The sequence below is a fragment of the Grammomys surdaster genome, unplaced genomic scaffold (assembly GCF_004785775.1).
Source record: "Grammomys surdaster isolate TR1022 unplaced genomic scaffold, NIH_TR_1.0 100, whole genome shotgun sequence".
Taxonomy (NCBI): domain Eukaryota; kingdom Metazoa; phylum Chordata; class Mammalia; order Rodentia; family Muridae; genus Grammomys; species Grammomys surdaster.
Genome location: NW_021604579.1, coordinates 7517721 through 7534258, shown reverse-complemented (window position 1 = coordinate 7534258; position 16538 = coordinate 7517721). Strand labels below are relative to the sequence as shown.

Below are 16538 nucleotides of genomic sequence, written 5' to 3'. Positions count from 1 at the left end.
TGTGTGTAGGTGATCAGTGAATATGTGTGTAGGTGATCAGTGAATATATGTTAATGAATGAATGATAAACACAACCCCTAGTATTCACTGTATTTTACTGCCTATAGAACAGAAGGGGTTTTTTTTAAATAAAAGATTTACTTGTTTTTATTTTGTATATATGGGCTTTTTGCATGCATGTATGTCTGCATACCATGTACATGCAGTGCCTGCAGGGGCTAGAAGGCATCATCCCCCCGGAACAGAAGCTGCAGATGATTGTAAGCCATCATGTGGTACTGGGATTCTAACTGGGATCCTCTGGAAGAGCAGCCAGCACTCTTTACCACTGAACCGTTTCTCCAGCCCTCAGAACAGAAGTTGAAGTTCCCTAACTTTTTAGTTAAAGCCCTGCTGCATCTCAGCCATACCTTCCACTCTGAACTTCAGTTAGATGACAGTCTTCTCTATTGTCTTTCCTGTCTCGTCATGATCCCTGGCCATGCCCATGCCTCTGCTGACATGTGCCTCTAACACTCCCCCTGTTTCGGCAGTACAGAAGATTGAACACTGGACCTTGCTACATGCTAGGCAAGTGGTCCACCATTGAGCCGCATTCTCAGCACCCCTGTCCCCTTTTAAAATTGTCTTTTGTCCTTCAGACCTTAGCTTCCTTCCCTGAAGCCTTTCACAGTTTCTCCATTTGGAAGTCAGCCTCCTTCTACATGGTGAGAGAATTTTGTGCTTGAATTTATTGTCACAATCCAGAGAAGAGACAGTGCGCACAAGCTGAGAAGATCCTAGGGTTAGATACTACCTCCATCACTTTCAAAGAATAAGAGTCTGGGTTAATAACATAAACCTTGACTACTATTTTATTATCTATGGAATATATATATGGACTCATACTTTGGTCTTTCTGGGTTGTGGGGAGTGTTGGTGACAATAACTGCATTGCACAGAACACATTCTAAAAAACAGCAGCCACTTTTGTCAAGGCAACAGTGTAACTAACCACCTGCTTGGTAGTATAGTTAACTGAGGTACATTGGTTTCCTTCTCTAGACTTGAAAGTTGATTTCTCTAATTCATCTTCATCTAACCCCAATCCATGATATTTATCTCAGTAGTCTACCCATAAAAAGACTCTTTAAAATGTTTGAATCAATGCATGAATGGATGGCTAGTTGGATGGAAATCACAGAATATGTTTAAGCTCCAATAACCTGTTAAAAAGCCCCAGAAATAGAAGGCTGGAGCTACTCTGTGTCAAAATAGTAGTGGGTAGAAGTCACTGGATGAGTCCAAATTTCCAAGAACCACAACTGCCTGAATCCATCCTCCAGCCTCAGCACTTTAGGATTCAGGCTCCACCTGCCCTGATGGCCAAACCACTCTCTGCCGTCTTTGAGAAATAGACAAATGAATTGAACTTGAGGATGGAAAGATTTTCAACATATAGATTATCCTGAAATTTCTGTGGGTAATGAATGATTGAGAGCTTTTACCCCAGTTTTTCCTCTCTTAATACAGCAATATATTGAAAATGGTCCAGCCAAGAAAATTATTGCTTCTCTTTACCTGAATCTTAAATCTTTCTTCTAGGACAGCTTGTTTTAATTGAACACGTTCATCAATCTCTACTGTCCTTCACCTTTGTTCTGCTCCTTCTCTCAGTCAGGGCCAGTGTAGAAAACAATCTGGAGTGAATAAAGCTTTGCAGCTAGAGAGGAGAAGGGCAAGAGGGCTGTCACAGGTAAGACCAAGACCCCCTTAAAACTGCCATTTTATCAGAGCCCACCCAAAGTGACTAGTATGAGTACTGAGGGACAGCCCAACTCCTTTATAGACATTCAAAGTTTTTGGTGAGCAAGGTTGTGTTGCTTTGGGTCTGGCTCAATATAGATAATAAGGAAGAGATCAGGCTTTTTCTCCCCCATCCATTTATTTATCTATCCATCCATCCATTCATCCATCCATCCATCCATCCATCCATTCATTTACCATTCAATTTGCCCTCCCTGTGCTACTCACCAACCACATACAGCCACACACTGCATCCCAGCAACCTTGTGATGCATACATTTCACAGACAAGGACATAGAGGTTCAGGATAGGAAGTAGCTTGTGCAAGATCACTCGGTGTCTAGTTCTCTATGTATGCGTTAGACACTCTTTCCCTAAGATTTGTAGCTTAAAACAATGCTACCCTTTCATGTTCTGTGTCAAATATTTGGGTGGGTCTCAGTGGGAGAGTCTTTTGTGCAGTCTGATTCAGTTGTAGGGAAACAGTGTCTATGGCTAGAATATCAGAGTGATATCAAAGTGAAGGATGACCAAGAGTCTACTCTTGGTTTCTTTGCATAGTCCCAGGTCCTTGGGATGGTCATTCTGTTTTTCTGTAAGCTTGGGATCCTAGCACAAGTATTTCATAATGCAAGATGCAATTACTTTGCTGTATTTGACCTTGCCACACAAGTCTCACAATGTCACTTCTCCCACTTGTGTTATTCTTTTGGTTAGGAGCCATTTAAAAGTCAGTGAAACTTCAAGGAGAAAGAACATAAGACTATGCCTTTCAGTGAAAGGAGCATCAAGGTCATATTAGAATAGCATGTGAGACCAGAGATAATGTTGCAGACAGCTTCGGAAATTAAAATCTGCTATCCATAGCATGTGGCAGAACCAGAATTTGGGCTAGACACATCTGCTTCCAAAAATGTCTGCTGAAATTTACCAGCACAGTCCACAGGGACCTCTCATTTCTCCCTTACCCTGCAGCTATTTCTTTCAACACACATATCCATGGTTTAGTCTCTCCAAGCCAACTAAAGACTGTCTGGGTTCAAGCAGCCAGCCTGTCTCTGCAGGCCCTGGCCATGAGACAGCCTCTGGGGGCTGCTCAGCAGACAAGCCATGCTCAGTGCCAGCTTGTGGACTTTTCAGAGAAGGGGACAGAGAAGGTCAGACACAGCCAGAGAAAGAAAGCAGGTGGCAGCCCAGAAGCACAGCAAGCCTGCAGTACGTCTCACTGTCATAAACAACGGGCCTGGTGTGCTTCCTCCTCCCACACCATTCTGAACTGGGATGACTCAGGCTTTGACAGAAAAGGTGCCTTCAAGTTTAGAAACAGCCCAGGGCAGTGGAAACTCATAGTCTGGAATCAGACTCGCCTGGATTTGACTCCTGATTCTACTTTTATCAGATATATGGCATTGGATAAATTCCTTCACTAGCAGACCCCAAGAAAGATGAAGAAAGTACTTGTTTACATGCATGTGTCAATGGAAATGCATTTCTACACTCTTGCTTATGGCCTGCTGAAAGGCTTCTTTGGCTGCCCAGTCTTTATAGTCCTGATAGAAGCAGTCCTTCTCCAGAGACTCCCTTGGACTAGCCTCAGGCTGCTGTTTCTCTGCCTGTCCCCTGCATCAGCTCTATGTGTTCCTGGGTCAGGGCTGTGAATAGTGTCCTCCAATAGAGCTGGGCTTCAGATGGTTAACTAGGTAAGAGAAAGATGGATGCAACCACAAAATTGTGCAAGTCCCAGAGAGGCAAGGCCTAGGTTAAAATCTCAGTTCCAGCATTTATAAGGTGTCGATCCCTGGATGAAGTCACTTACCCTATCTGAGCAGTGGGAACAATAATAGACTTCTCTCACTGGATTGTTAGCAGATTGCTTAGCATATACTAAACACTACTTAATGACTGGTCATCATTACTCGAGTGTGTGTATGTGTGTGTGTGCTTTTCATGTTACTGCCAGGCAAACACATAGGTATTTAGATAAGTCAAGTAGATATGGCCTCTGCCTCATAGATTATATAGCCCAGAAAAGAAAAGCTGGTTGAAATACAATATTGCTGAGTAGTCTGACTGGCAAAGATGCTATGGGTAACCTAATAGGGACCCTATCCCAGCAAAGGCACCAAGAAGAATATACCCATTGAAGTGATAATTGCACCAAGGTCTAAAGGTTGAGAAGGAGCTGGTTCTGTTAGGATTCCATGGCATGGTGGTCTAGTGGGATCTATGATGAACCAAGACCTAGGGGCTACAGGGTTAGAAGAGGGGAAACTGCAAAAGGAGGTAGGGCCGGCAAGAGGTGGGCTAAGAACATAACCAAGGTCCAAGCTATGAACAGCCTTGTAAATTATGTCAGAAATCTTTATGTTGAAGGCAATTGAAAGATACAGAAGGGTTTCAGTCACTGAGTGACACAAATCAGATCTGGAATAGATAATATAGCTTCTGACTTCACTATTGAAAACATCCTAGAGGGGGCTATTCTGGGACAAGAGGCCCAGATAATGGGACGATAATGGTCCAGGAGACAGGTGATGCTGACCTATTCTGGGTGAAAGAGGTGAACATAATCATAAGATGAGAAATTTCATGGGGAAGAGTGACAGCTTGGATGTTTGGGGCTGATGGAGGCTGATGGAGAAACCACTGTGATTAAACAATTTTCACCCTGTAAGAAAGATACATGCTCTGAATGAGGTCAGTTCTAAAGCCATGGAGGTAGGGAGCAAGGACAACACTGTCAACCCTGGGATGACAGCAGGGAAGATCCTGAAAAATCTAATGAAGAGGTACTGGCTAATTGGAGAACACATGGCTATATGTTAGCTGAGAAAGAGAGTCAGAGAAGCCCTCGGGCAAAGGAAATACCAGAGAAATCCAGAGATGTGGGGGTGATGCATAGACAGATTCCAGGGTGTGAATACCAGTATAGGACTGGTGCTTTCTCCTTCCCTGGAGAATTTATAACTTAATAAATAGGTTATAAATCTATATCCTAGAGATTCATTATTTGTCAAATAGCAAGGTGAAATGGGATTCTATTTAGAGTCAGAAAGTTTTCCTGAGATTATTCTCAAGAGACTTCCTGGTTCCTAAAGGCCAGATGAACCCTGATCTGAAAACAGCAAAGGGTATCTTGGCTTTGAGTCTTGTTCATTTGGGTTTCATTCTGGACAACAAAAGCCAGACTGGAAAATCCCAAAGGCATTTATAAGCTAGGTACACAGATTTTGGGGCACAGTTACTTTGACCCCAATGTCCACTCCCATCCTTCACTTCTGTGAGCTTTAATTTTCTTGTCTGTGAAACAAGGATCATAATTATCGCTGAAGGTTTGTGAAGACCAACAAGACAATACACATCAAAACCCTAGAGTGGGGAGTTATGACATCATCTTTATCACTGTTGTTTCTTTATTTTTTATAACGAGGTCCTCTTTTCACCCTGTTTCAGTCTCTTTTCAAAGTTGCTTCTTAACACACACCTGCAGATATGAAACTTGGACGGAATGTAGCAAGAACATTTCTAGATTATTACCGGCTGAACTCCCTGGTTGAGAAGATAGCAATCCCCATGCCAAGACTTCGGTAAGTGATAGAGCCAAGCAAACAGGCTTGGGTCCTGATTTACTAGGAATGACTTCTGATTGCCCTTAGCTTCCCACCTGTGCCATAGAAAGGGCAACCCCAGCTCTGCCACCATATGGATCCAGACCAGTATGAGTCCAGAAGGTTTCCTAAGCATAGGGCATTCATGAAGCTTCATTTCCTCCAGCTTTTGGGATGTCATCTCAGATTGCCAACCACCTTACCATGCTCCAGGGCAAGTCAGTCCCCTGACTCACCAGGTTGGTCAGGCTGAATGACGCCTCAGGGTCCACTTTCTACAGGAAGTAAATTTTATCTCTGAGCTCCAATCCACGGAGTCTTTATAATATTATTGTCATGTAATACCCTATCTCAGTAGCAGGCCACCTTATTTCAGATCTACCCTAGGAACCTCTAGAGATGGGATATTGCTGGGGAGCCAAGATCAGCCACTGATCTAAGTTAGCCTGGCTGTTAACATATTCCATCTCACATGATAACTCATTCTCTAAGGGTTCCAAATGAACTCCAATTCTTCAGTCCCCTAATCTGTAGATCATTCACTGTTATACATATTTTCCAGGTCATTGTGAGATGTATATTCAAACACTAGTGCTAGGTGTATAAGTATCCCCACAGTTTATGATAGCCCCTTCCCTCAACACTCAAAGATTTAGGTTACAGAGGACACATCTTTAAGAAGTTCCATCTCACTCCTCTGATGGACCCACTTGTAGATCCAAGGAGGAGAGAAGACTAGGATGGGAGCATCCATCTTGTCTGAGGGCTGAACAGCCACTGGAAGTGCTTGGAGTTCCCATGTGTTCTGGTAAAGCACTCAATGAGCATCTTGGCAATGACATCCAGTGGCATCTGGAATGTGGTAACAGTACCCTACCTCTGGGCCTCATCTCCTGTTCCCCTAGTAGCCCAACCTCCTGGAATGACGTGGCAATGTCCAACTCTATACTCCTGCCAGACCATTCTTTTCACTGATGTTCACCATGTGCTTTGATGCCTCAGGAGCTTAGCACCACGAACCTTCCTCCTTCCCCTACCACTATTACTAATAAAATGTAAATCACCGTTACTTAGTGTATGAAGCACTTTGTGTACATGATCTTATTTAGTTCATGTATGTCTTGTCTTGCACTTTAAGAAAAGGAGACCCAGAAAGGAACAGAAGATTTCCTGATGTCATGATGTCGATAGCTCAGAGAGTGTTTCATATTCCAGAGCTACCTGAACTCCACTGCAATAGAGCTCCATCAGTGGGCTGTCTCCATCTCTCAGGAGTATGATGGGTTTTTAGGCCTTTCTACACCTACCTATTAAACAGAAATAATAACAACAACTTAATGTGGTGGTTCTGAAGATTAGATACAGATTTGGGACAATTCCTAGTACACAGTAGATGTCCTAAAATGTTTTCATAATTTTTGATTTCTGTCAGTTTCTGATAGTTTGTGACATGTTCGTTGACTTGCTTGGTTGGGCTGGCCCAGACTCCATAATTCAATGAGTTGTACCTCTCTAAGACCTGATCCACACTCTTCTTGGCCATGTACTCCAACGACACCCAGTCTCAGATGAGGAACAGATCATCTGAGACCTTATGTCCACCATAATACCTTTATGTAGGCATTAAAATCTCCCACAGGAGATTATCTCTGCTTCTTCTCTGTTGCTGTGCAGTACCAGCCTGCCCCGCACAAACTTGCATGGATACACCCATCCATTCTTCCATTCATAGACTTGTGGAAGACAGCACGCTACACCCGGCTCTGGGGGGAGGGAGGCCTGGGATGAGTTGGTGATTAAGGTATGACCCTACCTTTGAGGAGCTCACCCCTAGAGGAAAGTTCTCAGTTCACTCTTTAGAAGTCACTCTTGATTGGCTAAAGTTCTTAAACATGTAAAGCTTCGGAAAACTCAAAAGAATTCTTGGAATCTCATTTACAAGTTAATTTAGGGATTATCTCTTTGGGGTCCTCTGTCAGCCTGCATAAAAATTATCTTCATCCTTCACCACTTTTTTCTTTGTAAGTGTCATGATCACAGATTCAGTGAAGTAATGAAGTTTGGAGGGGGCATCCCTGAACATGGCAGGCAAGGACATTGAGACTCAGGGAACAGAAACCTCAGAGCCAAAATTGGAGCCTAGAGCCTGACCCCTCTGTGGAGTGCCCAGCCTCAGTCAAGAGAAGTTTGTCCAGATTGCAAGGGGGGTTGAAGCTGAGAATGATGAAGGACAGTTTTCCTACTAAGAGCCTCTGCTTTCAACTGCTCAGGGTACCCCAACACTGAGCATTGAAGTTCTTTTCAGCAAAGTCTTCTTTCCTCGCTAGGCCACAGGAAGACTTAAAGCAAATGCACCCACTCTTAAGTTAAGAAAAGCAAATTAGTTCCCTACCAAGCCCATACCCCTGCTCCTAGGCCTGGGTGAGCCTCAATAAGTCCCACCCAACTCCAGATTGGTAAGTAGTCCTTTAAGAATGAATTCATTGCCCAGATTGCTGGCTCATAGCTCTCCTTTGGGATTTGAATGGTTCTCCCTTTTGTATTCTTTTCCAACCAAGCATCAAATGGCTTAAGTGAAAGAGCAATTCTGGCTATAAAGGAAAATTACATATTTTGACTCAAAATTAATCATTGTTTTCTCCCATCTCCATGGATAATTGCCATATGTCAGTTTCTGCCCATAAGTTGGTGGAAGCCTGTCACATTCTGGGGTGCTGGGCTGCCCCTCAGGAAGGAGTTCTGGGGAGAGGCAGCAATGTGGGCATGGGAGCTCAGGCTTAGCATTGATCAGTAAAGCCAAGACCCTATATTTATTTTTAACCACAGTGTCATGGCCCTTAGAGCTAGAACCAAAGGGGATAAAATCAGACAGGGGAAAATGTTTGGGCCAAGACTACATCTGTGGGTGGAGAGAGCATGAGCCTGGAGTTAAGCTTGCCTTGACCAGGTAGACTCAGGCTCTGTTACAGGCAAGAAACATTGGCTGCTACATAGTGTCATCATGATCTATGTGTACAAGGAATACATCCTGTGTTAGGCCTGTGCTGAGTACTAGAGGATCGTAGATAGCATAAGCCCATCGGAAACTATAATTGATAAATGCTTAACAGTATAAGTAGTTACACAACTTCATATCAGATATGTCCTCACTCACAAACCTCCATGGCTCCCTGTTACCTTCTGAGTAATTCTCCAACACCTCTTCTTTCTACTCAAGACCTTATCCAGTATTTTAAATTTGATATCCTGCCTCCTACCATACCCTTGACCTTGAGAGGACCTGCTTTTAACTACTTCCTTATGCATCAGCCTGAATGTGTTGTCCATGTTCTTGCCTCTATATCTTGTTCTCCTTTTCCTTTATCCTGGAATGCTTTTCTTTTCATTTTGTAGATGCTGGATTCATACTAGCTCATCAACATTTGATCCAGATGACACATCTCGTTTCCCTGTTCCTCCTCCCACTTAAGACAGACCTATTTCCTCAGCTGGGCTCTTAGTTGCAGTTCATACACACTTCCTGTCATCCTGTGCCATCTTGTCTGATATCTTTGCAGTTCTGCCTTCTCCACTAGACAAACTAATTCCTGAATCTTTAGTGCATTGCGCAGAACTTGTACACATTAAGACCTGAATAAGCTCTAAAGTCAACCAGTATACAGTGGTAGAACGGGAGGCTAAGTGTGTGTGTGTGTGTGTGTGTGTGTGTGTCAGTCACAAAGCTTCTCCAAACTCTTTGTCCTATGGAAGAGTCCTAACCAGATAACCTGGAAAGTACTTGATAGTTGCCAAGCACATCCCAAGAAGGCCTCAGAGACAGAGTGAGATTTGGACTTGATTTTTTTAAGGACATGAAGAATTGAGATTGGTGGAGTAGAAAGGAAATAATGGTTTTCCAAGTTGGGAAGATAACAAGAAGCAGGACCCAGCAAAGCCTACAGCAGTGGTAAGACCCAAGTGGTCAGAGACATAATGAAGGGATGGTAAACATAACATCCAAAATGCATTTCTATTTACCACACATCCTGTAAGCACCTGCTCCACCCCAAGCCTGACTTGGGAGTTAGAGAGTCAAAGTAAACACATCAAACCCAAAATCATATGAGATATACAGATGTGCAATCTTCCAGAAAATGGTGGCTGGGGTGTTAAATGGTGACCACAGAACTGTAGAAAACCTAAAAAGTTGGCTTCCAAATAGATAAATCCAAAGGAGTAGAGAAGAGAACAGAGGTTTAAGGCATCTGCTCTCTAGGGTCTCCTCTCCTTCTCTGTACCCCATCTTTAATTACAGTGGCACTTTGCCATCCCAACTGCACCACAAGTCATTTCTGCATCCTAGCACTTCTCACTAGTCACTGTACACCTTATTGTCATGCTACCATCTACCTATAGCTATTTCTGTAGGAACAAACCCAAGCCTGTCTCACTAGGGACCTTACATCTTCTTTGTCCTACAAAAGCATACTGTCTTGTGCCCTTTGCTTCCTAGAAGTGTTAAGAACTACTCTCCTCAATGTCTTACTGATGGAGGGCACTTTGCAATATAAGTACCTCTTCTCCAACTTTCATTTCACTAGTGTCTATGAAGCAAACAAAACAAACAAAAGGCAAGAAGTATGCATTCTTCTCCTTTGCAGAAAAGAAAAAACAGTACAGTCATATCCAGGAAGGGACTCCTTTAAGATCATACTGTCTCAGAGCTATAGTGGTTATAGCAATTGACTAGCATGTGTGAGGTCCTGACTTCTACTGTTAGTGCTGCAAACAAAACTCCACTAGATCACACTGAGTGTCTGTAGATGGCATGAGCTTTGTAAGACTAGAGGGTTAAAGAGCATGAGGTCTAGGCTTATGTCATCTGCACTAGAAAGTCTCCTCATGTTGGCCAGATCCGAGGAACATATGTTTTCAGGCACTGAGGCTGGGGGCTAAAGATATGTCAAGGCCATGTGTCCTCTGTGTGTGTGTGTGTGTGTGTGTGTGTGTGTGTGTGTGCTGTTACCTACTCCATCTTCACTTGGTTTGTGACTCATCAACCATGAATAAAGGCAAGGTTAAGCATAATGGCCACATGCCACATCATCACTCCTAATTCAGACAGCCCACTTCATTTCTATTTCTGGCATTCACCACTTCTGACTTCATATTGTAATCTTCATTTTGAGTGGCTGTTTTGCACAGGTACAAGCTCCACTAAACCTAAATACATTGAGGACAGCATCAATGTTGGTCTGTGCCTTTGTCATACCCAGGGTCTCTGGAGCCACAGTCAACAAATGACAGGAAAGAAGGGAAGACACCTGGGGTGTTCAATCATATCCTTTCATCTAACTAGACTACACTGCTGGAAGACTGGAATAGCTTATGCTCATTGTACAAGTGAAGTCCAGAAGTCCAGGTTCTTGCCCAAGGACACACTCCTGAATTCAACCAACTTGAGAACTCAAAGCAGTTCTTTGAGGTTGAAAATTAAGCCCAGTATTCCCACTGAGGAAAAATATTAATCTAGTGACTACATAAATCAATTTGTCAGTCAAAAAAAAAGGCAGAAAATGAGGTAAAATACAGCAGTGAATAAAATAGGTTCCTGCTCCCCTAAAGCTTATTATGTCTTAGGTGAACAAAACCACTGAATGATGGTGGTAAGGTTATTGTGTTGAGTACTGGGTGCTGGGTGCTAGATTCTGGGTAATCAATGCTGTAACACAGGGGCAAACAGACACTCTTCTGCTCTCCAAGCTTGCCCTGAAAACAGAGTTGCTGTGATTAGGCTGTACTGAGTAATAAAACTGGAATTCTGAAGTCCTTGGTGAACATGCAGGAAATGACCAGATGATGTCACAGCTCTCCCAAGTGTGCTCCCCCCTCCCTTCTCCCCTCCCTCCCTCTCCCCTTGTTTTATTCAAAAGGGGTTTCTCAAATCCATAGGGCCCCAAGACAGACAGTGTAATCCTGTTAGCCTCCTTCCAGGTTTCCAAGCTATAGCTTGTTTTGTGTTCCCATCTCCTTCCCATATGTTGAATGAGTTGGAATGGAAGTGGCAAGATACCAACCAGATTGAAGCTTTAGAAAAGTTAAACTTTCTCCAGGCCTAAAAGGAAGCAATCAATACACCCATTCATCTATCCATTGGCTACCCAGTCATCTGTCCTATAGATGGTCACTGGGCTACCATGACTGCTTTAAACCAGACCTGGACTGGGTTCTGGAGGCACAGAGAAGAAGGTGGCAAGGCTGCTGTACCTAGGATGTCCCTGTCAAATGAGGGAGATGGACATGCACACAAGTGACTTCATTACAGTGTGTGTATGTGCTGTCTTCTCTTTTTTGTTATTTCCCTTTTACAGGAAAGAAAAAGCCCCTCCTTTCAAGCACCCACCCCTGCGGGGCTCAACCAGCAACGTCTCCGTTGGCAAAGGGGACAAGAAGAACTCACTGAACCACAAAGACCCATCAACCCCCTTTTAAAGACATGGCGCCAGGAGGCATCGTGGGTGCAGGAACATGCATTTCTTGCTGGGGCATGAAATTAAGTGCCCTTTCCTGGTTTCCAAGACAGGGGTTTTCAGGATAGTGCATAAGCCAGTGAAAGAGAGTCAGGGAAAGAGAGAAATTTTATCATCGATTTTTCCCTTTACCAATGGGAAATCATTTGTGAGCCTTCAACTCAGGGCTGAACAGAACGTGAGAATTGAATCAGATCAGCACAGGATTTATCTTTCATGGCACAGAGTAAAACCTGCATACCTCTCTCATGAGGTGCCACACGTCTGGTCAGTTCCCTGGAAGCCCTTCTTCACTTTTTAAAGTCCCAGAGTTATAACCCTGGTGACTTCACTTAAAACAGATTACAGTCGTTTCTAGTTTAGGAATGCAATCTCTGTATTTTCTGATCCAAAGCAACAACAACACACATGCAAGCCAAAGGCAAGCGTGCTGTTGGGAACAATGGGGCAGAAGTTTTGAAATCAGAGTGGTCTAAGAAATATGGTCGTTGTAGCTATAAGCTCTCTTGATCCCTCAAGCCCCAGCATGCAACCCCAGAAAGCTGTTCCGAAAGCTATTTTTCAACCTCCTGGCTTGTTTAATTGAATTTCTAGCTCCCCAAACAAAAAGCGTTGCTCATTCATTCCCAAGAACTGCTGTGGCTAAGGTCTGCAGTCCCTGGTGACAAGGATCAAGGGAGGTGAGCACTGATAATCTGCAAAGAGAACAAGGTGACTACCAGGTAAGGGAGCTACAGGAGACGAAGGAGCACACTCCAGGCAGGTAGGGTGATAAAAGACAGTGACAGCAGAAGCAATTCCCAAGGGGAGGCAAGCCAAATAGTGTGCATTTTCCTGAAGCTTAAAGTGCCTTTGTGTGATGAATGGGTCCAGGGGAGTCTCTTCCCTTCCTGTCTGTGGAAGCAGCAGGCTGAGTCACCATGACAGCCTGCTAATTAAAATGACCTCCCGGAAATGAGGATTAGGAGATAGGGAGAGGGAGGGAGGCTCCAGGGAGATAGGGCCTTCAGCACACAACTCCAGTTAAACAGTCTTTGTGTTTGAGATGGAGATTTTCAAAGTTTATTGCAAAAATCAAGAGCAAAGCTTGCTTTCTCTTTCACATACTGGTTTTCAGAAATGGTAACAAAGAACCATATGTTAGTCTGCTATGAATGTTCCATTGTGTACATAGCAACCTTCCTGGGTTTTTATTGCCCAAATAAAGTGGTTTGTGGAGCGCTTGCTTCTTCTGTTCCCCAGAGTGTTCTTGGCACCCTTCCCTCTTGGCTTCATACTCCTTGGAGGACAACTGGCCAACCCCAAATTAGAATTAATCTTTTGAGGTCAGGGGCTCTGTCAAGATGCGGAAGAATGGGGAGACTTGAAGGCTCTGCAATTCCTGTGTCAGAATGGTGAGGAGCTTAAGAATTCACCTGGCTCAACCAGTGAGGCAGCTTTGGATATGATAGCATCATTTTAGATAATGTGGACAGAGGTGGGCTGCATAAAATGAGACGGTAGCTTATGTCAACTTTCTCCCAAGCCCATCTGTTGTGGCTGTGCATAGGCACTGTGCTTTTTAAAAACCTGTCGACTGATTAGAACCCAGGTTAAAACTTGGAGACAGACATTTCAGAGTCTAATTCTGAATTCAAACCCTACTTTATGTCTTAACATCTATATAATACAGAACAGTCATTTTTACCTCTATGGATTTCAGGTCTCTCACTTGCAAGATGGGAATAGTAATCCCCTTCTCACTCTAACAGTTATGACTATTTGATGGACTTAGGTGTGGGAAATTTCTGCTCATTTAATGATAGCTATGATCACTTGAAAGATGACCAATATGGAGAGGTGTGGGAAATCACTTGTCATTGAGGTGGACAAGGGGAATAGAGTTGTTCCTTTTTGAGATAAAAAGTTGAGGGATGTAAATAAATATAATAATAATGATGACAATAATAATAAAGAAAATACACATTTGCAAAGGAATAAGGTGAAGGGTAGAGATGGGGCAGCAAGGTTACAATCTCTTCAGTATTTAAGGGACATAATGCAACAAAAGAAGTAAATTTCTACTGTGTTGGCCAGAGTTAATTTGGTCAAATTCTGGGAATACTATTTAGTAAGACAAGCTTCTGCTCAGGCTGAAGAAAGCACTCCATTAAAGAGAGCATCCAACCATGCATTCCCTTGGATGGTAATGAGCTTCTCATTATCAGAGGAATTCAACGAGATTATGAATGGACATCTATCCCAGAGAAAGAAGGATTTCCTTCCCTAGGGGAATGCTGAGTTTGAAGCTGGGCATTCTGCAGCATCACCCATGGTCTGTGGCTCTGGAAAAAAATGACATGAGGCAGGTTACATTTCTGTCAGATAATGGAGTCCACAGTAAAATATCATTAAACACCAGACACAAGAACATAAAGTATCTGTGAATTTATAGCATATTGACCAGATGCCATATAGCATGTTGATGTCTAGAAGAAAAAAAATGCACTTTAAGGTAGACTATATAGGCTTGCAACAGTCTGCTTCTCCATGTTGATAGAACACACAAGCAAAGACTGTCCAGGGGTTGTCACTGGCCCTTGTGGAGGTCTTGGCAAGCTCCATTCCTCTGTAGTGCTCTTGGATAAGGTCACACCTATGACATCAAGAAGCCTGGTGAAGAAAGGCTCTCAGTGTGGAGGAGGAAGATAGCCCCAAGCAGACAAGTGAACCAGATGGAGTCTACTGGTCCTTCCATCTCAAGGCTGTTAACCTATCTTCCAAGTAAACTGGCCTACTTCTTCCTCAAGCTAGAATCTCACATGGGTAGACCTGACCACAATCCTTTGCATTTCTGACAAGGAGGATGAGACAACTATGTAAAAAAAAAAAAAAAGAAGGTAGGAGGGACATGCTAGTCTCTGACTGACTCTCACCCACTGGTTATTCTGGGGCAATGGGAGTTTGCTCTTTATTTCAGAGGTTCTGAAACACCACTGATGTGAATTTGCTTTTCAAAGTTGCAGCCACCCAGTTGCAAACTACAGGGATACTGAGGCCCACAGCAGAGGAGGGGAATCACACACCTTGAGGATGCTCGTTACTGGCACAGGAGACTCCTATAGCTAGGAACATTCCCTTTCCTTTCCAACAGGAAAGCAGACAGGACACATGACAAGCTTTTGTCTTGTCACTGTGCCTCAGTAACATACCAGAAGCCTGCCTGCCTTAGAGAGTCACAACTCACTGTTCTAAACAAAAAGAGCAGAACCAAGCAGGGAAGTTGAGATTACATTTGCTAGGCACCTAGTCGTACATTTGACAACTGCTTGGTGAACACATGCAGTGTGCCAGGTGTTGTGGCAGACATCTCCTAATCCGCTGCCTTACTGGATTTTCTCTGAAGACTCATGAGGTAAGTTCTCTTGCTGCATTGCCCAGGTGATCACACTGAAACTGCTGAGTACAAACATCTTTCTTTGGATTCCCATGGATACATGAACCGGAATCCCCCACTACTCCGTATCGGAACTTCTTCACTTATCTCCAGGTAAAATCTGGTCAGAAAGCAGGTTAAAGCCCAGCATCGCCAACCATGGCACTACTTAGAACTGGTGGGAAACTGAGAGAAGAGGGGAACATATAGGTGGCTAGGATAGGTGTAGAGGATCTGGAACGATGTTAGAACTTCCTAGCAGCTGTTGTGGAGGGGCCCCTTCTCATCTTCCACTCCCCCATGCCTGTGTGAAATCCTGAGCTCCAGAGGCCTTCAAACCCAGGGGCTGGGCTTCTAGGCCATTTAGCATGTGTCACACAGAAGTTTTCTCATCTCTCAGGCCCCTTGGAAGCTCAGTAATGTGGTCTTACAGGGCTTTCCCCACAATCCTCTAGGGCAGCTATTCTAGCAGGTTCTTTATCAGTCCAGCCTTCTGGAGAGGAAGAACTGAGCCTACTCTGTCACAGTTCCTGCCTCTTGAGCACTGTTAGGGTGTCAGCATCTGATGTCCTTCTCTGGGAGGCTAAGACCAACCAATAAAGCTGAAAGATCAGGGAGAATAGAGAAGTCATAGCTTATCAAGAGCAGCCTGAGTTTAAATTAAACCCATCTTAAGTGTGAATTCCTGCTCTCTGCTCTCTGTGTGACTCCGGGCAAGGGATTTGGCCTCTTTAGACTTCTAGATCATTATCATTTGCAAAATAGGAGCCATTAGCACCATAGTTATATTGAGGATTAAGTCTAACAAAGTCCATACAGTATCTGACTCAGAATAAAGCTCTTTCCCTAAATTCTTCCTCCCCATACCCCCATGTCCCTGCTCTGCTTGCTGGAGTTAGAAACTCGTCTAGCCAAAGAACAGAAAGAAGTATGAAAACTTCCCCAAGAAAGAACAGCCATGAGAGAAGCATCCCGTGGAAATGACAGGTGCATTGTGGGATTAGAATCAGGACAGATGTCTCACCTGTATTGTATCCATCCTGTGACCTTAGCACTCAGCAGAGTCTAGCTCACTGAGTATAGTGGTCAATGATGGAGTAGCATGGGCAAAAGGCCCTGGACTCACAAAGAGGGGAGAAGAGGCATTGTAAGATGGGGCACAGCATTGACAAGACTAAAATGAAAGAGGCCACACTCCACAACATCCCCTGCTTTGTTAAA

General features: G+C 43.7%; 1 protein-coding gene across 3 annotated transcripts in view; it reads left to right on the top strand.

The window, feature by feature from the left end:
* Agbl4 (ATP/GTP binding protein like 4) overlaps positions 1-13122 on the top strand; it is a 1113017-nt gene extending 1099895 nt beyond the window's left edge. The window contains exons 12-13 of one of the 3 annotated variants that reach the window (XM_028786938.1): positions 5276-5372; positions 11744-13122. In XM_028786938.1, the coding sequence (XP_028642771.1) occupies positions 5276-5372; positions 11744-11864 (218 nt within the window). In that variant the 3' untranslated portion in view covers positions 11865-13122. Of the gene's footprint in view, positions 1-5275; positions 5373-6043; positions 6472-11743 lie in introns of those variants that run through there. The other 2 variants (XM_028786928.1, XM_028786949.1) reach the window with 2 other exon arrangements.
* Positions 13123-16538: the final 3416 nt, after the last annotated feature.